We start from the raw sequence: 26,110 nt of genomic DNA, 5'->3' as shown, positions 1-26,110 counted from the left end.
GATCAGGAGCCACTAGAGGGCCTTCAAGTGCTTGGTTATGTGCGCTTGATTAGGAAGGCTGAGTGTGAGTGTGGCTGCTGCGCTTTGTACCACTTGCAGTCTATTGGGTAGCTTGGCTGAGATGCCTACGTAGAGGGAGTTGATGTAGTCCATTCTGCTTGTGATGGGGGCTTAGGTCACCATTCTGCGGGTGTCAAGCAGGAGTTATTGAATATTTTCCTGGGCATTCTGTGGGTGTGGAAGCAAGTGAATGTTACAGTGTTGACTTGGTTGGCCAAGGACATCTGGTTGTCACCTCTTAGTGAAATGTCACTCACTGTATTACCATTATTATGGAGACATCAGTCACTGGAGGTCCTAGTACTGAAACATTCCTTACTGAAGTTCCATTAGAACTGAGACATTCTTTCTTGTAGTGACCCCAAAACTGAAACAACTTCACTGAGACACTGAACAGCTCCAGTAATAAACAATCCTAATACCGGATGAATAATTTGCCTGCACAACTGGCACCACAAGCACATCACTTCCATCTGTCTTGGATATTGTCAATAAATATTACTTTCTGATGCAACCACTCCACAGGCTGACGTGGCGAGATTATGAAAAGGCGGATGACTCTTGGTTCACTCACCGTAGGGGGAAAGACAGCTCCAGTTGCTCTATAATCTGAAAAGATAAATAACAGACATGAGTGAATAGTGATGTAGAGGGGTATAAACTTCTATCCTATCAAGGGATCCCTTACAAGTGTAGCCTCCCTAAAGGGACAAACTCTATGAGGTGCCCCCAAAGACAATCGTGCTTCTGATATACCTAGCTAGAAGACATCCAGTGAGTTATTTATGTTACTCATCACACCATTGCAGTGTCAGTTTTGCAATAATTAAGCCACTTTTAGTGGAATGATTTGGGTAAAATTTGGCAAACACATAATACATTGTCCATTCATTGGTAAAGCATTGTTTTAGGGACTGAACATCTCCAGCACTTGCTGGGAGCAACTGAGAACTTGCAAAATCAGTGAGCACTCGTTGAAAAATAAAAACTGGTCTAATAACTCAGTGGGTAAAATGTTCATTGAAGATATAAATGTGTGTAACTGTTACATGACCGTGGAGCTAGAGAAACTGAACCCGCTCAGAAATGTGTTAAGATGGCTTACTTGGGGAGTTGACAGCACTACATTACAACTTATTCAGAAATGTGTAGGCAAAGATCTTCGGGGGACTTCTATACAGAAGGTGTAACCAGAGCCACAGGCCCTCAGGGCCCAGCACCTCTTTATCCTAGAGGATCTCTCTACAACTATCTAGGATAATAGGATTCAGTAACACAAGCATTTCGACGCCAGTCACTGGGCTGCTTTTACACGCTCCAGTTCTTCTCTATTGGTAGTTGAGAGGTCAGTGACGTGTGTGCCCCGTCCCCTTCTCTCCCTCCCTCCTGGACCATATTAGGTTCATTTACACTAGACAAGCGCAAAATGATTTAAATACGCGAAAATCACAATTACTGGCTTTTGTGAATTGTTGTTTTTCTTGTGATTTCTTAATGTACTTTTCGCTTACAAAATACTGGTTTGGGCAGAAAATGTTTTTGTGGGAATTGTAAAACGTATGTGCCATAGTCACCCGACTTATGGTAGCAACATTCACCAAATGACTTCAGAAACTATGGAAAATGCCTTGAGCTAGTATCTTGCGTATCTTTTGTCCACAAGAGTATACCTGGCATGCAAATGTGCACACTAACCATCGACCAGGCAAATTACGCATCATTTTGCCGAAACCCCTCTGCACATTACACATTGATTGTTACGCTATTTTGCCCGGTCCTATGACCATGCTCCATGATATGGAATATGCCTATCAGCCCTGTCTGCGCTTTCTTCGCCATTCGCCTCGTGTAACGAGGTGGGATTAACACCAGAGGAGGACAATACGAGTGAGGACTGGTGGTCTGCAACGTCCCCCTCTTCTCTTTCCCCAACAGGACGAGTGGAATTACGCTTCAGCAACGCGCTGGAATGCAGTAAAAGAAAGTGATGATGGTCCCTTTAACTGGGCGTGGAGCCTACCGGAGAGAGAGAGCACTAACCACAAAAGGACTCTTCTCCCCCACCTCTGAAGTATTAACTGCACGAAGAAGACGCTTATTGAAATCAATAAAACCTTTATTAGCACGGCCCACTGGTTCTCGAGTTTCTTCCACCCCTATCCCATTACACCTCGCTCCCTTATCTCATTGAGTGGGACCTGCTCATCACTTTCCACCCTCAGCCAGCACACCCTCCATCCCCAAGGAGGCGCTGACAATGCGTAACCCAGTGGCATCAGCTTTACCTCCTAGGAGCATACACACAGGGAGGTGGCCCAGGACGGCCCTCTCTGCACAGGGCTCATGGCTGTAGATTGCAGAGAACAGCAGCCTTGCTGCGGAAGAGTCATGCCCTAGAACAAGTCTTTGGTTGCTCCGCAAAGCTTAGGGCATAAAAATATACACGTTACTTAAAATCTTGCTTCACCTCTCATTATAAGCCATCGGCATTTTTGTCAACTGGCCTTGTGTAAAAGGATCACCATCTTCCTTCAGTTCTGCACTTTTTAACCAGCAGCATTATGAGACCCATACTGGCACATACTCTTGATGGGAAAGTGGAAGTCCCAGCATCCAGAGTTCTGGTGAAAAGAAAAAGGACATGACTGGCTGAAGGACAACTAACTGATGACAATGTCAGCTGGCAACCCTCCACCTTGCTTAAAGCACAGGAGGCAAATAGATGCACAGGTAAGCCAAGAGTTGCGGTATGCCCACCATTAAAGTCATCAGGTATTGATACTTTAGACTCTGTCGAATGGGCCTTTATGCGATTGGTACTCCAACGCACAGGGGTTGGAGAGGTATTTTTAACTTTAGTGGACATCCTCTATAGGAACCCTGTGGTCAGGGTGCGAGTTGGAAACGCGGTCTCACCGCTGCAACAGATATTAAGGGGCACCAGGCAGGGATGCCCCTTGCTGTATCCCTTGATACCGGAACCATTAGCAAGCACCATATGCGAGTACCATGGCAACAGAGGCATTTGCTTTCCCGACTATAACCTCATCATCTCAGAATACGCGAATGACACACTATTGTATATTCGAGATCCAGAAGGAAATCTCGCCCGGGTTGAGAGAGGTAGTGAGATAGGAACCCTCTCTGGCCTCCGTGTCAACTGGGAAAAATCTGTTGTGTTCCCGCTCACCACCGTAATGCAGCCGGCACCTATTGAGTATCCTCTGAACTGGGCAATGGACTCGTTCCGATATCTAGAGATACAGATACTAACGGACCCTATGGTGGTCAACACAACAGAGATAACTATGGGAAAGCAATAGATAAACTTGAAGAAGACGCATTGCCATTTTGAAAATGGTAGTCCTACCTAGATTTCTATTTCTGTTTCAGAACATTCTGATCCTATTAATGCGATCCGTTTTTACCTCTCTTCGGTCAATCCCGATTAAATTGGCATGGGCCGGGAAACAACCACGAGTCAAGTGGGGAACACTCACCATGGCTTATGACTTGGGAGAGCTCAGCGCTGCAGATTTCGGATTGTATTATAAAGCAGTGCAAAGCTCATTTGCTCACCATTGGATTCACGGCCCTCTGGAGCTACCATTTCTATATATAGAAAGAGGCCCAGCTGCTCCAGATGGTCTCTCCCAGACATTATTCTCTCCCTCAAAGTGGCACTACAGCTGTGCTAACACCTTAAACACCACTGTTCACACTTGGTGAAGTCTTCTGGAGGAGCAGGCGGGCTCATTATTAAACTCACCCCGTACCCTGATAGATTGGTGTGCATGATTTAAACTCGGTGGGAATTGCAAAAAGAAAAAGGTACCCCCTAATTACTTTTAGGTCCAAGAGGAGGGGGAAATAGTGAACATTCTAGGAGAAACCTCTCAACTGACCTATATTTCTTTATAATCTGGCCTCTTAAGGCTCATTAACAGCAACCAACCCAATATCAGTGACATACAGCAACAATTATGTATTCAAAAATATATTTTTTATTGTTAATTTTTTCCTATAAATATATTTTATACTTTTTTATATAATGATGGTACTGCCATGTTTATCTATTCAAATGTATTTTGTATGAGTAGATAATGAAGAAAAATGTCCCTGATCAATAACGAATGGCAGTACCATCATTATATAAAAAAGTATAAAATATTTTTATATGGAAAAAATTAACAATAAAAAATATATTTTTGAATTAATAATTGTTGCTGTATGTCACTGATACTGGGATGGTTGCTGTTAATGACCCTTAAGAGGCCAGATTATAGAGAAATAATAGGTCAGTTGAGAGGTTTCTCCTAGAATGTTTGAACTCGGGTGGGAGCTTGGGGTAGTCATGGCCTTAAAGACACTGAAAGTGACTGTGATGGGAGACGTGTTCACAGCTGGTGCTTCAAAGAGCTGGGAAACGCTTAGTGCAGAGTCGGAAGGCCTAACGATCATGACACGGCTTCCCTTTTTTAGAGTCAGACCCGAGCTGTGTGTTATTCTAGGTGAGGACATTCTAGAGCCCCCCAGATAAGCCTGCACCATCCCCCATAATGAAGGATGGGGAGCCTATTAGATGATGGGAGCTGGAGATACTGCTGTGAGATGCCTGGGTATTTATTACAAAATGGACGACACAGACTAATACAATTCAAATACATCAATAGGACCTATTATACCCTGGAGAGGCTAAACAGATATGGGCTCCAAACCACAGTCGCATGCCACAGATGCGCAGAGCAGACAGCAAACGTCATACACGTTGCTTGGAACTGCCCTGGGGTGTATGCCTTTTTGGAGGTGGTATTTCAAGAACTAGACAACATAGCAGATATCACGTTAGAGATGGATCCGTTCATGGCCCTATTAGGATACACTAAAGATATTGGAAAAGCACACTGCAAACTGATCGCAATGGGGTTGCTGTTGGCTAAGCATCAAGTGGCAATGCGATGGGCTAAATGTCCAGTACCAATAGTGGAAGCATGGCACAAAGAGATGACCTATTGTACCACGCAGTCAGAGGTATATGACGAACTGCTCCCACAGCGGAGCCGACCCAAAAATATTTGGGGAAGTTATCGCACATACTTGATAGGGAAGAAGACAAGTGAAGGGAAGAGAGGAGATACTCAGGATACATAGCATGGGCCAGTACTGACACAACGTAGACAATTGCCCAGTGAGCACTCACAAAGGAGACAGATTCCAGTATCCCAGTGATTCCCGTCTCTGCTGTGATAACATAAGCTGACCGACTGGATCAAGTGAACAGGACAAGATAGCGACGCACTCTGTGTGGTGGTCAGTACAACACATGTTAAATATTCCAAAGTAAAATATTATAACAATATTTCTATGTCAGAAAACAAAGGCACACAATTGTAATGTATAGATGTGCGGCAATGGTATATGCATGAACAATGTCCAGTCAACTTTCCAGTCTCTGTTTATTTTCACCAATAAAAATAAAAATAAATTGAGTGTGTGTTGCCCAGATTCATTTTTATATTTTGACCTACAAGTGTCACCATACGAATACTCTTAGGTGGTATTCGACAAGAAATGGTCTACCTGGCTCTTAGTAGGTGGATCTATCCCCTATACTTCTATACTCCGGTAATTGAAATGAAATTCTGGCTTTGCTAAAGGTATTCTTCCAATGCTCTGCATGGATGTGAAGCTCCCATTCAGACTAATGCTGACACTTTTATCCTAGTGACTGGCGGCCATCTTGGAATGGTGTTGTTTGCGTAGGTTAAAGTCAGAAATCTCGCCGTGGTGAAAGATGAATGCAAAATAGATCATATACAGTAGAAACATGAGAAGTGAGGTGAAGTTTTTGATCATGTTATGTCTTGATTAGCGCTCTGAACCGCCTTCGTGACTGCCTGATTGCTAAACATAAATAAAAACATAGTATATCTCCCATAACCAAGTGGAAACAACGTGCAGATCTGCAGTTATATTTTTTTCATATGTAAGGGGTTAAGCCAGCTTAAAAATGGCCTAAAGGTTTTATCATTTTAAAAAACGCGTGGCAAGCTTGTTAGGTGCATTTTTTTTTGGATAAACAAATTTTTATTTTCATATAGGCATCAAGATCAAAAAGGACATACAGCATTTTGAGCAATTTGGCAGCAGCCAGACCTGTCACATAGTAATTAAAAATCAGCAGCACGAGTATTCTCTCCCACCCCCCCCTCCGTTCCCGCCCTATGCATACCCTCCCCTAAACTAAGCCCCCAAGCCATTTCCCCCATATTTTACGAAACTTTCTGGGGCAACCCCTTGCAGCGTACAGTGTCCGTTCCTGTGCAGCGCACCAGTCCACCCCTCTCCGCCATTTGTCTCCTCTGGGTGGGTCAACATGCTTCCAGGCGGCCGCTATATCCCTCTTGGCCACCACCAGGGCCGTGGTTAGGAAATATTTCTCGTTACGGGAGCCATCCAGCCCATCCGTTATTCCCAACAGCGCTAATCGAGGGTCATGGGGGACCTCCCACCCCAGAACGTCAGTTAATTCAGTTTCAACCTCCCCCAAAAGCTTTCCAGGCGAGGGCAAGACCAGACCATATGAAAGAAATCTGCCGGTTCCACCCCGCACCGAGCGCACGAGGCCCCCTGGCACAGGCCCGCTCGAAACAGACGCTCCGGGGTCAGGTATGCAGTGTGAAGATAATAAAGCTGGATAAGCCGCAATCGGGCCGATGCGGTGATCGTCCTGGGCGCCATATGGGCGTCCCTCCAATCATTGTTTGTTAGGTGCATTTTAAAGTGCTTTGTCAATAAATAAAATGTGCTGAATAGGCATGGTTTCTGTTAATGCTTGGGTTAAAGAGAGCGATAATCTTTAGTCTCAGCTGGGCTGTCATCGAACACCTTCAGAAGGTTTTTAATAAACAGACCAATGGCAGCACTTTGCTGTGAAGTGGGCCAAATGATAAGTAGAAGGAAGTGTGCATGCCTGGCATTTCAGTTAGCCGCAAATTGCATTCTAAGACTCGTAGTTTTGCTTTTAATATCTGAGTGTGCCCTTAAAATCCCAACATTCAAAGTGCTGCTTTAATTTTTTTTTTAAGTCGGGGCTAGCGGACAATTTCACATATGCTATGGGGCCACTTGGCAGCTATGCAGCGGTTCATGCAGCAATCAGAGACGAAAGGGTTTCCTTCCTTCATCAAACAGCCTTCCCTCCGTCAGCGACACTAAAAGGCAGTGTTGTCAGCAGGCATTAATATTATCCAGACCCCTCGAATTTTTTCAGGGTACACTCCCAGGCTGCAAAATGTATTCATCATACATTTGGAAGTAAGCGTCCGCTGTTTATTATCCATGAAGCAGCTATTACCGCTAAACCACTAGATGGCGCCAGATGCTGTATTTTCGCTTTCAATGGTGGATCTTTAATAGTTTTACTTATTTAGAAACAGCTGTGCGGGGCCCTGCATGACATTTGGTACTGTCTGTGACCTGCAAAACCTCACGGCATGCATGGTTTTCTCGCAATGAGTGGTACACTCTTTACTCCTCCTAAACGTGGGCTAATGGGGGCAGAATCCCCTCACCAAACCCAGGAGGAGAGAGATGCATCAAGTACCAATCAGATCTGAAAAGGCATGTTTTGAGCTTGTTTTCCATTTTGTTTAGTGCTTGTTCGCTGTGTTCGCTGCACGGCTTTGGGCTAGAGAGAGAGAGATGCTCCACCAGACAGGGGTCGACGAGGATGGAGTTTGCCTGTTACTCCTACAGAAAGCGTTGAAAGTGCGTCTAATTTGTGGCTGGTATATTGCCCAAAATATGGATTAAATCTAACTAAAACATCTGATCTATGACGGAGCACTACAAGCTCTCGAAGTGAGGGGGTGGGCGTGGCAAGCTGCCCTTGGGGGATTCGGTGGCCGAGGGGAGGTGGTTCCATACTGCTGTTGGTTGAACCTCTGGCTCTTCTAGCAGCCTCCCCTGTTCTGTCACAGCTTTCTATTCTGTTAATGTTTATTTCCCTCCCCGTGCCTCCAACTGCAACAAAGACCCTCTCTGTTTCACCCTTGGAATACCGAGCAAGGTCCCCCTTCTTCTGCAGGACACATGCCTTTTAGGCCTCAAGGCGCATCTCTCTGGCGCCATTGGTGCCAAACCTAATCAAAGGCCGCAGCTCCACCTACGGTTCTATGGCCGAACGAGTTCACTGGAAGTTGCCGACACTGAGCAGCTGAAAACACATTTCAGGCTGCCTTGGCTTATTCTCGAAGTACATACGTCACAATTCGTCCACGTGCACTGAGAAAGATGCCTTGCACGAGGATCATGGCATGAAAACTAATAACGACCAGCACGAGGATCAACAAATATAAGGAATAAGGTACCCCCGCCATACTTAACGAGAATAACAAATCCCCTGTAGGTTCTGTGGCCTTATAAGCGAGCTTAACTTTCCGTCGCGAGCCTCTGTGTGGTCATGGAGATGATTAGTGACTAAAGATGTAGCCTTATAAGACTCGGTAGATAGTTCCTTCATCCCTATATGATCCCAAGGCGCTATACCCAATGCTGAACACGTGAACAGAGAAAAAAACTCAAGCTACGGCTCCATGACTTATAATATTGCTGAAGAGCTATCAATGCACTTGGACAAAACGCCTTTCCTGTAATTCTTGTCTTCAGCAGCTCTCCAAATGGTGTTTTACAGCTCGTTCCCTCTCTCCGAGCTCCTGGAGAGAATGACAGAGGTTAGGCCAAAATATTGTGATATGTGTCACCAGAATGTTCTCACCTTGGCATGATTGGAAGGGCTGAAGGCCTGGGTGAGAGGAATCTGCAGCTGCCTTCCAGGCTGCTACACTGGACCTGCTCTTGTCTCTATACATTTGGAGGTCCTGACCAGAGCCTCAGATAACGCACTCTTTAAGAAGTGCCATGCCTCAGTGTGGCATGCTTCCACACCAGGCTGCTACACTGGACCTGCTCTTGTCTCTATGCATTTGGAGGTCCTGACCAGAGCCTCAGATAACGCACTCTTTAAGAAGTGCCATGCCTCAGTGTGGCATGCTTCCACACCAGGCTGCTACACTGGACCTGCTCTTGTCTCTATGCATTTGGAGGTCCTGACCAGAGCCTCAGATAACGCACTCTTTAAGAAGTGCCGTGCCTCAGTGTGGCATGCTTCCACACCAGGCTGCTACACTGGACCTGCTCTTGTCTCTATGCATTTGGAGGTCCTGACCAGAGCCTCAGATAACGCACTCTTTAAGAAGTGCCATGCCTCAGTGTGGCATGCTTCCACACCAGGCTGCTACACTGGACCTGCTCTTGTCTCTATACATTTGGAGGTCCTGACCAGAGCCTCAGATAACGCACTCTTTAAGAAGTGCCATGCCTCAGTGTGGCATGCTTCCACACCAGGCTGCTACACTGGACCTGCTCTTGTCTCTATGCATTTGGAGGTCCTGACCAGAGCCTCAGATAACGCACTCTTTAAGAAGTGCCATGCCTCAGTGTGGCATGCTTCCACACCAGGCTGCTACACTGGACCTGCTCTTGTCTCTATGCATTTGGAGGTCCTGACCAGAGCCTCAGATAACGCACTCTTTAAGAAGTGCCATGCCTCAGTGTGGCATGCTTCCACACCAGGCTGCTACACTGGACCTGCTCTTGTCTCTATGCATTTGGAGGTCCTGACCAGAGCCTCAGATAACGCACTCTTTAAGAAGTGCCATGCCTCAGTGTGGCATGCTTCCACACCAGGCTGCTACACTGGACCTGCTCTTGTCTCTATGCATTTGGAGGTCCTGACCAGAGCCTCAGATAACGCACTCTTTAAGAAGTGCCGTGCCTCAGTGTGGCATGCTTCCACACCAGGCTGCTACACTGGACCTGCTCTTGTCTCTATGCATTTGGAGGTCCTGACCAGAGCCTCAGATAACGCACTCTTTAAGAAGTGCCATGCCTCAGTGTGGCATGCTTCCACACCAGGCTGCTACACTGGACCTGCTCTTGTCTCTATACATTTGGAGGTCCTGACCAGAGCCTCAGATAACGCACTCTTTAAGAAGTGCCATGCCTCAGTGTGGCATGCTTCCACACCAGGCTGCTACACTGGACCTGCTCTTGTCTCTATGCATTTGGAGGTCCTGACCAGAGCCTCAGATAACGCACTCTTTAAGAAGTGCCATGCCTCAGTGTGGCATGCTTCCACACCAGGCTGCTACACTGGACCTGCTCTTGTCTCTATGCATTTGGAGGTCCTGACCAGAGCCTCAGATAACGCACTCTTTAAGAAGTGCCATGCCTCAGTGTGGCATGCTTCCACACCAGGCTGCTACACTGGACCTGCTCTTGTCTCTATGCATTTGGAGGTCCTGACCAGAGCCTCAGATAACGCACTCTTTAAGAAGTGCCATGCCTCAGTGTGGCATGCTTCCACACCAGGCTGCTACACTGGACCTGCTCTTGTCTCTATGCATTTGGAGGTCCTGACCAGAGCCTCAGATAACGCACTCTTTAAGAAGTGCCATGCCTCAGTGTGGCATGCTTCCACACCAGGCTGCTACACTGGACCTGCTCTTGTCTCTATGCATTTGGAGGTCCTGACCAGAGCCTCAGATAACGCACTCTTTAAGAAGTGCCATGCCTCAGTGTGGCATGCTTCCACACCAGGCTGCTACACTGGACCTGCTCTTGTCTCTATGCATTTGGAGGTCCTGACCAGAGCCTCAGATAACGCACTCTTTAAGAAGTGCCATGCCTCAGTGTGGCATGCTTCCACACCAGGCTGCTACACTGGACCTGCTCTTGTCTCTATGCATTTGGAGGTCCTGACCAGAGCCTCAGATAACGCACTCTTTAAGAAGTGCCGTGCCTCAGTGTGGCATGCTTCCACACCAGGCTGCTGCACTGGACCTGCTCTTGTCTCTATACATTTGGAGGTCCTGACCAGAGCCTCAGATAACGCACTCTTTAAGAAGTGCCATGCCTCAGTGTGGCATGCTTCCACACCAGGCTGCTACACTGGACCTGCTCTTGTCTCTATGCATTTGGAGGTCCTGACCAGAGCCTCAGATAACGCACTCTTTAAGAAGTGCCATGCCTCAGTGTGGCATGCTTCCACACCAGGCTGCTACACTGGACCTGCTCTTGTCTCTATGCATTTGGAGGTCCTGACCAGAGCCTCAGATAACGCACTCTTTAAGAAGTGCCATGCCTCAGTGTGGCATGCTTCCACACCAGGCTGCTACACTGGACCTGCTCTTGTCTCTATGCATTTGGAGGTCCTGACCAGAGCCTCAGATAACGCACTCTTTAAGAAGTGCCATGCCTCAGTGTGGCATGCTTCCACACCAGGCTGCTACACTGGACCTGCTCTTGTCTCTATGCATTTGGAGGTCCTGACCAGAGCCTCAGATAACGCACTCTTTAAGAAGTGCCATGCCTCAGTGTGGCATGCTTCCACACCAGGCTGCTACACTGGACCTGCTCTTGTCTCTATGCATTTGGAGGTCCTGACCAGAGCCTCAGATAACGCACTCTTTAAGAAGTGCCATGCCTCAGTGTGGCATGCTTCCACACCAGGCTGCTACACTGGACCTGCTCTTGTCTCTATGCATTTGGAGGTCCTGACCAGAGCCTCAGATAACGCACTCTTTAAGAAGTGCCATGCCTCAGTGTGGCATGCTTCCACACCAGGCTGCTACACTGGACCTGCTCTTGTCTCTATGCATTTGGAGGTCCTGACCAGAGCCTCAGATAACGCACTCTTTAAGAAGTGCCATGCCTCAGTGTGGCATGCTTCCACACCAGGCTGCTACACTGGACCTGCTCTTGTCTCTATGCATTTGGAGGTCCTGACCAGAGCCTCAGATAACGCACTCTTTAAGAAGTGCCATGCCTCAGTGTGGCATGCTTCCACACCAGGCTGCTACACTGGACCTGCTCTTGTCTCTATGCATTTGGAGGTCCTGACCAGAGCCTCAGATAACGCACTCTTTAAGAAGTGCCATGCCTCAGTGTGGCATGCTTCCACACCAGGCTGCTACACTGGACCTGCTCTTGTCTCTATGCATTTGGAGGTCCTGACCAGAGCCTCAGATAACGCACTCTTTAAGAAGTGCCATGCCTCAGTGTGGCATGCTTCCACACCAGGCTGCTACACTGGACCTGCTCTTGTCTCTATACATTTGGAGGTCCTGACCAGAGCCTCAGATAACGCACTCTTTAAGAAGTGCCATGCCTCAGTGTGGCATGCTTCCACACCAGGCTGCTACACTGGACCTGCTCTTGTCTCTATGCATTTGGAGGTCCTGACCAGAGCCTCAGATAACGCACTCTTTAAGAAGTGCCATGCCTCAGTGTGGCATGCTTCCACACCAGGCTGCTACACTGGACCTGCTCTTGTCTCTATACATTTGGAGGTCCTGACCAGAGCCTCAGATAACGCACTCTTTAAGAAGTGCCATGCCTCAGTGTGGCATGCTTCCACACCAGGCTGCTACACTGGACCTGCTCTTGTCTCTATGCATTTGGAGGTCCTGACCAGAGCCTCAGATAACGCACTCTTTAAGAAGTGCCATGCCTCAGTGTGGCATGCTTCCACACCAGGCTGCTACACTGGACCTGCTCTTGTCTCTATGCATTTGGAGGTCCTGACCAGAGCCTCAGATAACGCACTCTTTAAGAAGTGCCATGCCTCAGTGTGGCATGCTTCCACACCAGGCTGCTACACTGGACCTGCTCTTGTCTCTATACATTTGGAGGTCCTGACCAGAGCCTCAGATAACGCACTCTTTAAGAAGTGCCATGCCTCAGTGTGGCATGCTTCCACACCAGGCTGCTACACTGGACCTGCTCTTGTCTCTATACATTTGGAGGTCCTGACCAGAGCCTCAGATAACGCACTCTTTAAGAAGTGCCATGCCTCAGTGTGGCATGCTTCCACACCAGGCTGCTACACTGGACCTGCTCTTGTCTCTATGCATTTGGAGGTCCTGACCAGAGCCTCAGATAACGCACTCTTTAAGAAGTGCCATGCCTCAGTGTGGCATGCTTCCACACCAGGCTGCTACACTGGACCTGCTCTTGTCTCTATGCATTTGGAGGTCCTGACCAGAGCCTCAGATAACGCACTCTTTAAGAAGTGCCATGCCTCAGTGTGGCATGCTTCCACACCAGGCTGCTACACTGGACCTGCTCTTGTCTCTATACATTTGGAGGTCCTGACCAGAGCCTCAGATAACGCACTCTTTAAGAAGTGCCATGCCTCAGTGTGGCATGCTTCCACACCAGGCTGCTACACTGGACCTGCTCTTGTCTCTATGCATTTGGAGGTCCTGACCAGAGCCTCAGATAACGCACTCTTTAAGAAGTGCCATGCCTCAGTGTGGCATGCTTCCACACCAGGCTGCTACACTGGACCTGCTCTTGTCTCTATGCATTTGGAGGTCCTGACCAGAGCCTCAGATAACGCACTCTTTAAGAAGTGCCGTGCCTCAGTGTGGCATGCTTCCACACCAGGCTGCTACACTGGACCTGCTCTTGTCTCTATGCATTTGGAGGTCCTGACCAGAGCCTCAGATAACGCACTCTTTAATAAGTGCCATGCCTCAGTGTGGCATGCTTCCACACCAGGCTGCTACACTGGACCTGCTCTTGTCTCTATGCATTTGGAGGTCCTGACCAGAGCCTCAGATAACGCACTCTTTAAGAAGTGCCATGCCTCAGTGTGGCATGCTTCCACACCAGGCTGCTACACTGGACCTGCTCTTGTCTCTATACATTTGGAGGTCCTGACCAGAGCCTCAGATAACGCACTCTTTAAGAAGTGCCATGCCTCAGTGTGGCATGCTTCCACACCAGGCTGCTACACTGGACCTGCTCTTGTCTCTATGCATTTGGAGGTCCTGACCAGAGCCTCAGATAACGCACTCTTTAAGAAGTCCCGTGCCTCAGTGTGGCATGCTTCCACACCAGGCTGCTGCACTTGACTAGCTGTGCAATACTCATTCATTAATTGTAGCATAAGCCAGTGTTAACCAGTCAACCCTGCCCTTGGCACAGAATAGTGCTATGCTCTGTCTGTTTCAACGACACAGCGGCCTGGGGCACATCTTGTTGCCATGCACTCAAGGTTATCACTACAGCCGGCCTGAAGAAAGTGCAACTTCCACCTGAACTGTTTAATAAAAAGAATACAAAAAAAAAAAAGAAAGGGCAACTTACCGATTTCTGAGCGTCAAACATCAGGTTCTTGTAGAATTGTACAAAGTGTGCAAACGTCATCTCAGATCTGGCTTCGATTTCCTGTGAAAGAGACAATAGAAAGCATCAAAGATGGCGGAAGTCATGAGCAAGGGCAGCCAGTGCCCGGCTTTCCCTGCACTGGACAGATCCTGCTCGAGGGAGTTCTTCTAACACCCCTGCCACTGTTAGCAGAATGATGCACACCTGAGGAGGGGTCCCTGTGGAGGGGCCTGGTCGGGCCACATCAATAACTCATAGGGGTCTTAATCAACTCACTAATGTTGAAATGAAGGTACAACACAGGCTCCTAAAGGAAACGGATAACACTTCAAAGAATTTGTAGTTTATTTCTTTATTTTAATTGGACGTTTTGCACAGTGCTCACGCCACTCTGCGGTGACTTCAGACCACTCACAGGCAACGGGGTACAGGTTGAGGGGGTAAAACCTGTTGTGAGGCATGGCTGTGGATCACCCAGTTTAATTCTAAGGCCTCGATTCAGGGTTTTTCGGAATGAAGGTGCTGTTTATGGCACCTGATAACTACCGATAATTAACACACCTATCACAAGTTGTTGGGGAATAACTTGCATTTGGATGCTTACCACAAACAAACCCGCATGGTATGGTAAATACCATACACTTTTAACCTGTTAATTTCCGGCAGGCTTGCGCTGGTGAACTCTAACGAAGAGTGAGATATTTAACACTCCCAGGGATTTCTTTGTGTGTTTAAGAACGCCCGACTCGGAATTCTGACACCCGGCAAACAGGAGTTCATGCCGGAGTTGGAAAACGACCCACACTTAAGTCGTAAATGGCGAGTTTCCTTCACAACCTGACTCTTTTATACAGACAGGCTTTATGTACCTCAGCACACCGATTCAAATCCTAAACAGACATTTGCTTCATTCGCAATCTGTTTTTCATGCCCATTAACCATCCGCCAGTGTCCTCCAGCAGTCCAAAGCGAAAAGACAAGATATATTGAATGACTGCCCTCCCTCTATCATAAGAAATGCAGAGGAAACAGATTTTATTCTGGACCCATCCGGGTGGCAAACATGTCCACTGGTCTGATGAAAAGTAGCAGGACCATGCCAAAAAATTGAAGGGTGAACTCATTAGACTGCGTGGCATCTACGGTCTCCAAAAACTTGGGAACTGGAAAAGAGAAACAGCATTTACAACGCAGGCATGACCATGCATTGCCTTTACAATGCAATGCCTCTACCACACATGTCTTCACCACGCATATAACTTTACCACGCATGGTAAGTGTATTAAAAAAAAGGTTAAAGATAACTTATAGTTAGGAAAACGTTATGCATGTTTGGTATACTACACAGCCATTACAAATTCAAAAGCTATAGTTCTCTCTTAAATGTATGACTTCTGCACCACTTACGCTCTTATTTATATCTTATTTGTGCCAAACCACACAACCATAACAAATTCAAAATTTTTATTCATCAGTTGAATCTATCATTTATGCACCACTTTCAAACTACGTCATACTTATAACTCACATTTATACTTGCGCACCATGAAATTAATATTACTCGTGCACCTCCGTCTACAGTCTTGTGACCTCACTCGCCACACACAGCCGATAAATAACCTTTAACTGTGCCCATTGCGGAGCCCTGCTGGACTAAAGATAGAGCAGGATATGAATCTTAGAGTGAGGTGCTGAAAGAGAGTCGATGTTTTTAGAATCACACCATGCCACAAACTTATAAAATGGCAGGCGTATACCAACTTGGTGGAGGTATGCTTGGCTGCCAGAATAACATCACACACTTCGGAAGGAAGGGCGAAAGCTGTGACCTGTCGCCGCTCAATCTCCACACATGAAGGTGAAGGGTGTGCAGGGTCGGGTGCAGAACCTTACCCCATTGCTGCACTAGAAGATCTTCTCTAAGAAGCAACCTGATCGGGGGACTGATGGTAATGCTCAATAGCTCGGTATACCTGACTCTCTGGGCCCAATCTGGAGCCACAAGGAAAACTTCGACCCAAGCGTTCCTGATCTTGAGAACTCTAGGCAGGAGTGGTATAGGCGGAAATGCGTACAAGCGGCCGGAGCGTCACTCAAGATGAAAAGAATCTTCGTATACCAGACTCTCTGTGTCCAATCTGGAGCCACAAGGAATACTTCGACCCAAACGTTCCTGATCTTGAGAACTCTAGGCAGGAGTGGTATAGGCGGAAATGCATACAGGCGGCCGGAGCGTCACTCGAGATGAAAAGAATCTCCGAGTGAGAGTCACCTTGGAAACTCCAGCGCACAAAACTGCTGACATGTGTTCTCGCCAGTGGCAAACAGATCTAACCAAGGCTCTCCCCACTGCTGAAAGAGGCCTTGCGCCACCTCCGAGTGTAAAAGCCATTCGTGATCAACTAGGCATCTTCGACTAAGTTTGTTTGCCCTGGCATTCAGAAAGCCTCCCAGATGTTGAACTATCAGGGAAATGCCCAAGCATTCCGGCCATTTGTTGAGATGCAGAGCCTCTTGACACAGGGTCCATGACTCCACCTGCCATGTTTGTTGGAGTACCACATGGCGATGGTGTTGTCCATGGACACCTGCACCAGCCTTCCCTTGATCAAAGAAAGAAAGGCTTTCAAGTCGAGCAAATAGCCCAAAGCACCAAAGGTTGATGTGAAGCCCAGACTCTGCCGGAAATCAGAGTCCTCTGATCTCCACTTCTCCTGAAGTCCGCCCCATCCCAGAAGTGATGCGTCTGTCACTATAGTCAGCTCCGGTTGGGGTAGGGAGAAGGGTCAGCCACTGACCCAATCGCGGAATGTCAGCGACCCTGCAGATCTTTTGCAGTTCCCTTCGAGATCTAGACCATGTTAGAGAGATTCCCCTGATGCTGTACCCACTGGGACTTCAGATTCCACTGCACAGCCCACATATGCCAATGGGCATCCGTTACAAGCAGGATGCAGGAGGCCATGAGGACCAACAACCTCAGGGCCATTCCCACCAAGATCCAGGATAGAGGTTGAAACTTCAGTACCATAGCCTGAATATACTCGTCGCTCGGGAGGATAGGCCCAAAACTCGCTGTGTCCAGCACAGCTCCGCTGAAAGGGAGCATCTGAGAGGGAGTGAGGTGTGACTTCAGCACATTGATAGTGAACCCTAGTAAGTGCAGAAGGTTTGCCCTAGTCTGGAGGTGGGAGACGACTACCTTCAACAGCATGCATGTCCACCTTCTACAGCAAATTGCAGAGATATGGAAAGACGGAACCCGTGAGATTATCTGCAACCACTGCCATCCCTTTCATGAACACCTGAAGGCACTGGAAAGGCCAAAGTGGAGCAAGGCAAACTGAAAGATCTCTTGGCTCACTGTGAACCGCAGGTAACGTCTGGTGCAGGCAGGATGGGGATTTGGAGATATGCGTCCTGCAAGTCTAACGCTACCATCCAGTCTTCCGAACTCAGTGCAGACAGAGCTTGCACAAGCAACAGCACTTTGAATTTCTCCTTTTTCAGGAAGAGATTGAGAAGGCACAGATCTAGGATAGAACGAAGGCCTCCATCCATCTTGGGCACCAGAAAGTTGCAGGAATAACAACTACGAGCTACTTCTGATGCCAGCACCCTCTCGACGGCTCCCTTGGGTAAAAGAGCCAGCACTTCCTGATGGAGCAAAGAGAGGTGGTCCTTCGTCAGCAAGTCGTAAGTGGATGGCATGGGTGATGGGGTGGTCCCAAAAGCGATAGAGTAGCCCCTTAGGACGATTTGTTAAACCCACCAGTCAGATGTTACTGACTGCTATTGGTGCAGGTGATGGCGTATCCTGACCCTCACTGGATGCCCAAGATGGTCAGAAGGCAAACTAAAGGAGGTTTGGATTCTGCGACTGCCAGGGTGTGGGGGACTGGTCGGACCTCTTGCTACCTGTCCCACGTAGACTATGGGACCCACGTCCTCGGCCACAAAAAGGCTGAGAAGCCTGTTGGACATAGTGGTTGGGAGGGTATGGTTGCGGATGGAACCCCTTTCGTGGCCACAAAAGAGGCGGAACGTAGACTGGGGGTTGATGAGGGGCCATAGACAAGCCCAAAGAACTGGCGCTCCAGCACTGGATCCGCCTTCTCTCCAAAAAGACAAGAACCATCAAAGGGCATGTCCATAAGCAAGGCTTGGACATCCCCTGAAAAGCCAGGTGTGGTGCCACAAGGCCAATAACGATGAAATTGTTTCGCACAGGAAGTCGGTCGTGTTCAGTCCACATTGTAGGGTGAACCTTGCTGCATCCCTACCATCAGCAATAGCTTGGGAGGGTAGGGCTCCAGCGGCCTCCAAGGCCGTAGGCAACACCTGCACAATATGAATCCTAGATTGTATGGGAATGTCGGCCAAAAAGGCATGCAATGTTCACCAATTTTAGTGCAAGGCTGGCGGAGGAGCACATTCTCTTGCCTCTTGGGTTCATCTATCCTGCGTAGTGGTAGAGAATGCATCAGGGCTAACTCTAGAGGTGGAGGCTTGGACCACCAAGCTCTCCGGTGTGGAGTGCTAATTAAGAAAACTGGGCATTAGCCACCCTATGCACCACCATAGTGAAAGAGGCTCCCTCCTCCGTAGCCACAGCAGAAGGAGAGACCAAGCCAGTGTCAGATGAGGTGTCTAACCCACAGACTCCACCAGTTCCTCATATCAATTGTCCTCATTCTCATCTAGGGGATTCTGGTATCCATAAGAATCCTCAGACTCCCCCATTCATCTCCTTTTCCAGGCCTGCTAAAGGCAATGACTCTGATCCGGAGAGCATGGTCCCAGTCGGCATCGGATGATGCCATTCGGCTCTGTGTCGGAGTCTGGGATGACAATGGGTATGGTGCTGTCGTGGTGCCGGGAGTTAGAGCGGGCACTGAGGTTGGTCTCAGTCTCACCGGTGGCTAGGCTCCAGATCCAACATGGGATCCCTGGGGCCCGACTGGCACAGATGGCAAACCTGCTAGTGAGGATCCAGTGAGGGGGGGGTGAAAGCACTCCAGAGGGCCACCCAAATATGAGGTGTAGGGCCACATAAAAGTCTTTAAGCTGAGAGGGGGTCGCTCCAGCTCAGAGAAAGCCTGAGAAGCGCGGAGTGGACCCTGACTCGAGCTCGACAGAAGAGCGAGGCCTGGAGTGCCGACACTCCAGCGCCTCGTCAGAAGGCTTTTACTGGCGCAGTGAAGTTGAAGACCTCTTCAACTTCTTACATTTGTGGAACTAACCGGATGACTTAGAGCAGAACAATGATCATCGAGTGTGGCTCTGCGAATAGTGGGTGACCGGGATCTTAAGTGTCACTGGGCCATCCGACGTCAAGCGGCAGGAGCTTGAGGGATCGCTCCTTCAGCATCTTTGGGGGCATGGCACAGCAGTCCTCACAGGTCTTGGAGTCGTGGTCCCTCTCCAACCACCACAAACAAACCAAGTGTCTGTCACAGACATCTGCCTGTGACGGGCACCACATGGTTTGAAACCAGCTGGTTTCTTTGGGGACATCCTGTTCATCAGGAGAGACAAGCTCTAAGAAAAGGGTTCAACAAAAGTAGAGAAAAAAGCCAGTCAAAAAATTACGGAGGGTAATTCTTCACAGATCAGCGCTATCTGGCGAGGAAAGGAAAGAACCGGAAATCAGTGTACCTGGGTGGCTCCTATATAGGTACTGTGTACATCATTTCCAGCGTGACTGATTTGAAGCCAAACAACGTCACCTATTAGCTCAATAACTACAATATCGGTCTGATGCGTTGGGAATATTCTAAGTTAAGTAATCTGCGGCTAGAAATCTCTATCAGATATATAATGTAAATACCATTCTTAAGGAACTGAATGATAATAATATATTCATGATCCTGAGGCCTATAGAGGATCAATTCTAGTATCCTTCCAGACTGCAAAAGTGTACAAGGCTACTGATGAAAATAAAAGATTCAGAGGCTGTACAGTAGCATAGGAGTTATGCCTTCCTGCGATACCTAATACTCTGTTTAACAAAGAGTGGGCATAGGTGCAGTCTCCTTGGCTGCAATGATGTATCACATAAGGGCATGAAGTGTAACATATTTCCATGTCTCCTGATGTCCAGTTGCAGAGGTCTGAACATGTTGTAGTATTGTTTCCATGCCTCTATGCGGGTCAGTAGCAATTTACCAAAGATTTTCCCTGCTCCGTTCAACAAGGAAATAGGACGATAATTCACAGAATTGCTGCAAGACCCTTTTCTTGTGTGGTAGAATGATGATGACAGATCTTCTTCATGAAGCAGGGGCCTCCTTATGATCCCTCATTACATGCTGTTGTCAGTTTAGGCGTCCAAATTGATGGATAATTTTGATAAACATCTGATGGAATTCTGTTGAGACCTGGAGCTTTCAAAGGCTATTCACTGACAATGGGCTTGTGGACTTCTTCTGTGAACAGCCTTTAGAGTGTCATCTAAGGCTAAAGTAATTGTAGGTCCTTATTGGAGTGGTCATCATTGCTGACATTTATACATGCCTCCTCTTCTGGGGGTTCAGAGGCACAAGTCTTCTGGTTCATGGCAGAGAAGTACTTTATCCCAACAGCCGGACTGATGCCCGCTCCAGTTTCATTTAGGGGCCTTTGCAGCCCCATTTCACCATTTCCCAGAAGTTTCTAGCATTCTTTTTCTTAAGTGATAATTGGAGAGTCTCCCATGCTTTCAGATTTATAGCTCCCGTTCTTGCGCTTGATCAACTTAATTTTTTTATTTTATTTATTTATTTATATAGCTCACTAATACCCAGGGGCGTCTACGCGCTGACATTATATGTTTGGCTCAGATTTTTTTAAGACACTCTTTCCCCTCCAGGTAACTGTGCCTACTTTTCAAGGCATTTGACAGGGCATGTTTAAGCTTTAAGCATTCGGAGTCAAAGCACTCAACCTGTATCGCTCTATGCTCAGCCAGTACACAGGGAAGAGCTACTTTGGAATGCTTGCTTATGGTTTATGTTAATTTCAGGAGGGTCCCAAACTCTGGCTCACACATCTGTCCAGTAAGACCTTCACGTTTAATAATTAAAGGTGCTTGTTTATTTATTTGAAAAGTTTTATAAAGCGCAAACAAGACCCAGATGGGTATCAGAGCGCAGTACAAAAAATCTAACGCCGACATGAGGTAATAGCATGAGTACACAATAAGGAAACATAAGAGGTACCTGAAACATAAAAAGTAAATGGGGGCGCAAGGGGAAGATGAAGTAGCAAGTGATCAACAGGTAACAGCCCTACTAGTAGGCACCGTGAAGTTTTAGCAGAGCACTATGTCAAAAGGACAACAAAATACATTTCGAAACACAATGTAAAACGATTGTCAAGCAAGAGAAGGAAGTGACTAGCAAATGTCATAAAAGCTATTGCTAATGAAGTTCATTCAAGAGTAGCCATTTGACCTGTTTTTTTTAAATAAAGCAGTCGAAGGGGTTGGCTCTGATCTCCGGCGGAAGAGCATTCCAAATTGTTGGAGCCAGCCCTGAGAAGGCACGGTTGTAAGTTCTTTTTTTGTTGAATTTATGAGGTTTCAGTAGTAGAGTATTTGAGCTTCTTAAGTTCCGACTGGAACCGGAGAGCTCAAGATTTTTTGCCAGGTAAACAGGGGTGTTGAAGTGAATAGCTTCATGTGTCAGACATGCTATCTTGAAACGGATCCTTGCTTCAATGGAAAGCCAGTTAAGTTGAATTAAGTCAGGTGTGATGATATCATGCTTTCTGGAGCCCGTGATGAGTCTGGCAGATACGTTCAGAGTAGTTCTTAGTGGAGCTAACCTAGTCTTAGGAAGCCCAGCTAGGGACACCAAACCATATTCCAATTGTGAGATAACTAGGGATTGGACTGCTGACTGGATGTCCTCAGGAGGTAGGAAAGGCTTGATTTTCCTAAGAGTGTTGAGCTGATGATTGGCACTCCTTATGGTGGCGCTGATGTGTCCTTGCATGTTTAGGAATTTGTCCAGGGTGATGCCTGAAGAACAAACAGAGTCCACCATATGAGGGGTGCAGTTGAGTGCTGAGAGTTGTTTGATCCAGTTTTGCGTAGGGGCCGAGTGTTTAAGGGGGGTAATCAGGAGAAATTCTGTTTTGAGGGTATTTAGTAACAGATGATTATGCAATGGCCATTGTTGAGCAATTTTAAGCGCCCCATTAAGAGTTTTAATGTCATCTGGAGAGGAGATCTTCAAATACAGTTGAGTGTCATCCGCGTACATATGGTACTGAATGCTACCGCAGTTCAGAATAGCAGTTAGAGGTTCCATGAAGAGATTAAAGAGCGTGGGTGAGAGTGCAGATCCCTGAGGTACCCCAATAGAGACCGGTGTACTGGCAGCCAGAGATTGGTTGACTTTGATTCTTTGGGTTCGGTTATGTAGGTAAAAGGCAAACCTATTTAAGACAGGGCCAGATAACCCCATCCTGTGTTGAAGAAGAGTAATCAAGTGTCAAGTTTGATAGTGTGAAAAGCGGAGGACACGTCAAGAAGGATCAGAAGACAAGGAACATCTTGGTCAAGAGCCCTCAAGGCGTCATCAATGATGTGAGTTAGAGCTGTTTCTATATTGTATCCCGTTCTAAAGCCTGACTGGTGTCGGTCTAGGAGCTGAAATTTCTAGATGTGGTCGCACAGCTGTGTGTGAACGCATTTCTCGAGCAATTTCGCTAAAGACATGATGCTGGTGATCAGACGGAAATTATTGGGATCTACTAAGTCTGCATTAGGCTTCTTGGGGGGATTGACTTGCTCAATCTTAAGGCAGTCGGGAATCCTCCCCTGTATGAGTGATTGTTGAATGATCCAGGTCCAGAGAGGGAGAATGACAGAGTTGAGATCTTTGAGAAACTTAGCGGAAAGTGGATCACTGAAATGGTTGGATGGTTTAAGAGAAGCCAAAGAATGTGACAGCTCCTCCCCATCCGGGAGCAGGAAGGAATTCCAAGTGGCATTGTTTTTGGGAGTGTACTCTGTGGGGTAGAGAGGAGCACACACTGCCGTAGGTACTGCCAAACCCAGGGCACTAATAGACAGCAAGTTAGTAGCGGCACGTTGTAGCTCCCGATTAATAATCCTACACTTTTCTGAAAAGTGCGCTGAAAAGTCCTCTTCACTGGGGCCAGTAGTCTTGATTGCCGGGATAGGATTAGTAGATTGGTTAGCTTGTTGTTTGATGATATCAAACAGTTTCTTGGGTCGGTTTTTAGCACTGTCTAGCTAGTCTGTGTTTTCAGTTGTCACTTGCCTCCTGTCCATTTAATATACAGACTTGCTTTTCCAGACATCTTTCTTCTTGTTTTGATTCAGAACCAGGTGTCCGGCTCTAAATAGTACTGTGTTTTAAGTCTGTGTAATTACCTAGTCGGGACCAACATTTTCAGCATAATTGGGTTGTGGTCACTCTCTATTTTAGCAACATTTAATTAGAGGCTGAAGAAAGGGTTTGTTTGGATTCCTGTAGTCTGATGGTGCACATTGAAGGGGTGCAGATTTAGGATCCCATACTTACATATAAGCAGTCCGTGCTCACTCACAGCCAAAAGATCAAGTACACACCGCCACACTTCAAAATGAATTAAGGCAGAGGCACTGCCAAAGAAGTAACAGACCAGGAAGAAACAATTGGCATTCAACCAAGCAGACAAATCATAGGCCCTAAAACAATGTCTAGGACACATAATGTAACAAACCACAAAGAGCAATGAGATCAGCTAGATCAAAGACAAGAATCCTGGCAATCCCAGGACCCGAAACAAAAGAAGTTGCTGACCCCCTCGCACCACCCACTTAGAGAGAGCAATGGAGTAAACCCTGCTGGCAACTGTAAGTATCTCAAACAGGCTCAAATGAAAGCCGATCAAAAACCCGCTCGGATAAACTATGATGTCCCCGTACTGCACAGTCAAAGAAGTCTCTATATTCTTGACATCCATCCCCAAGGAAAGATTTCCCAGAGCTCCTGCAGCCACAGCCTGTGTCTCTACAGTCTAAAGTGGAGAGAATATCACCATTTAATAAAATAACAAAATACTGTTGTCAAAGTGGTGCATAACAACTTGGTTGCCAGTTCTAAAAGTACTTTTTGCAGGTGTATCTGATCGGGTGCACGGATGAAGCTGTCCCTGAAGACAAGTGGCCATAAGAATGCCTAGTTTTTTGCTTGACCATGTATTCTTAAGGTCCTTGATTGCTGCGTGAGACAGACTCTTCATTATGTATCTTCCTTTCTAACATCATTGGGTGGGGCTTGGTGTTGAAGTCTCCACAGACAACCATGACGGTAGAACTTGACTTCTGTATGATGTTGTACATATAGGCTTCCAGTTCCCATCGAACATTACTAATACTCAACTCGAGAAGGTCTTTTAGAAAAGTTTGATTCTTGTTGTTGTTTCTTGGGGGAAGATAGAGATTAAATATATTGAGTACCCACTTATCCTTTATTAACCTTAGATGTTGAATATTATTTATCTTTGTATTTTGTCCGTATATTTCCTTCTGCTGTTTCTTCCTTTGTGACTTTTTGAAAATTGAATGTATACACTGCATTTGACTTTTGTTATTTTTAAGGGGCTTTTCCCAATTTTGTATCTCGAATGCATGACTTACTTTTGATATCATTTTTTTTATATTCTTTTTATTTAATTTTCAACAATAAAAGCACATACATATTGCATACAGTACATCAGATTTGTCACAAGTCCCGTTACATTAGCTCCGGTGGGAACTTTTGATATAATTGACATCCAGTTCTAAAGTTCAGCTCTCTTGAGCAAGGGCAGTATCTAAACTGCCCCTGTTACGGAGGATACTTTACATTTATTTGTAAGTAATCCTGAAGTACAGGCCCTCCGCTAATAATACTTTTTTTGCTGTCTGGTAGGACGGAATGGATCACCTCTTGAACTTTGCTTAATTTGGTTAAGATTGCTGTGCAACTGCAAGGTTCTTTTTGCATAAATCGATTTTTCAATTATTCTTTTTCCAGTTTTTCCACCACCCGCATTCTTTTATCATTAATAGCAATATACGATGATGTTTCCAACTAACCACGGTTTGATCATCTACCTTCACTGTCTGAGATGTTAAAGCTCCAGCTACCACACATACTTCTCATGATGGCGAGTATTGGTTGGACTGGTGGAGTATCTGGTTACTCTTGACTTATTTTACTAGATTCCTGCGTGTCATGGAGAGATTTGTACAGGTTGAGCCCTTCAGAGTGCCATTTAGATGACTAGTTGAAATTGAAAGAGCCCTATGCAGTGAGAGACAAGTGTACACCAACCGTAGGATTTCTTCGTGCATATGAAAAGAGTCATAGGCATTGTTTGTATTCTCGGTGACATTAATTTCCTGGAGAAAATGGCTTAGATTTTGCAAACTTGTTATATCCATTAATTTACAGAATTCTGAGAAAGTAGGTGTTGTGAGAATGCTACTGTTAAAAAGGGAGTAGAAATAGGAGTTCGTTTTAGCAAGAGGTCTGTGATATTATCTGAGTCTAAGGGCATATTTTGCAATGATTTGAGATTGAAGGAATCAGGTGCACCAAGTTGTTATGCATCACTTTTACAACAGTATTTTGTTATTTTATTCAATGGTGATATTCTCTCCGCTTTGACTGTAGGGACACAGGCTGTGGCTGCAGGAGCTGTGGGGAATCTTCCTTGGGGAAGGAAGTCAAGAATATGGAGACTTCTTTGACTGTGCCGTACAGGGACATCATAGTTAGTCCGCACAGGTTTTTGATCAGCTTTTATCTGAGCGTGTTTGAGATACTTA

The 26,110-nt window shown here is 46.6% G+C and overlaps 1 protein-coding gene across 3 annotated transcripts in view; it reads right to left on the bottom strand.

The window, feature by feature from the left end:
* Nucleotides 1–26,110, bottom strand: part of LOC146830503 (1-phosphatidylinositol 4,5-bisphosphate phosphodiesterase gamma-1-like) — a 695,332-nt gene that overhangs the window by 370,822 nt on the left and 298,400 nt on the right. For all 3 annotated transcript variants that reach the window (XM_085604690.1, XM_085604691.1, XM_085604692.1), the window contains 2 exons: nucleotides 14,278–14,358; nucleotides 635–669 (listed from right to left, as the gene is read on the bottom strand). In XM_085604690.1, coding sequence (XP_085460816.1) covers nucleotides 635–669; nucleotides 14,278–14,358 — 116 coding nt within the window. The remainder of the gene's footprint in view (nucleotides 1–634; nucleotides 670–14,277; nucleotides 14,359–26,110) is intronic.

Source organism: Triturus cristatus, chromosome 5_1 (assembly GCF_964204655.1).
Source record: "Triturus cristatus chromosome 5_1, aTriCri1.1, whole genome shotgun sequence".
NCBI lineage: Eukaryota > Metazoa > Chordata > Amphibia > Caudata > Salamandridae > Triturus > Triturus cristatus.
Note: the sequence above shows the minus strand (reverse complement) of the source record. Positions and strands in the feature narration are given on the sequence as shown.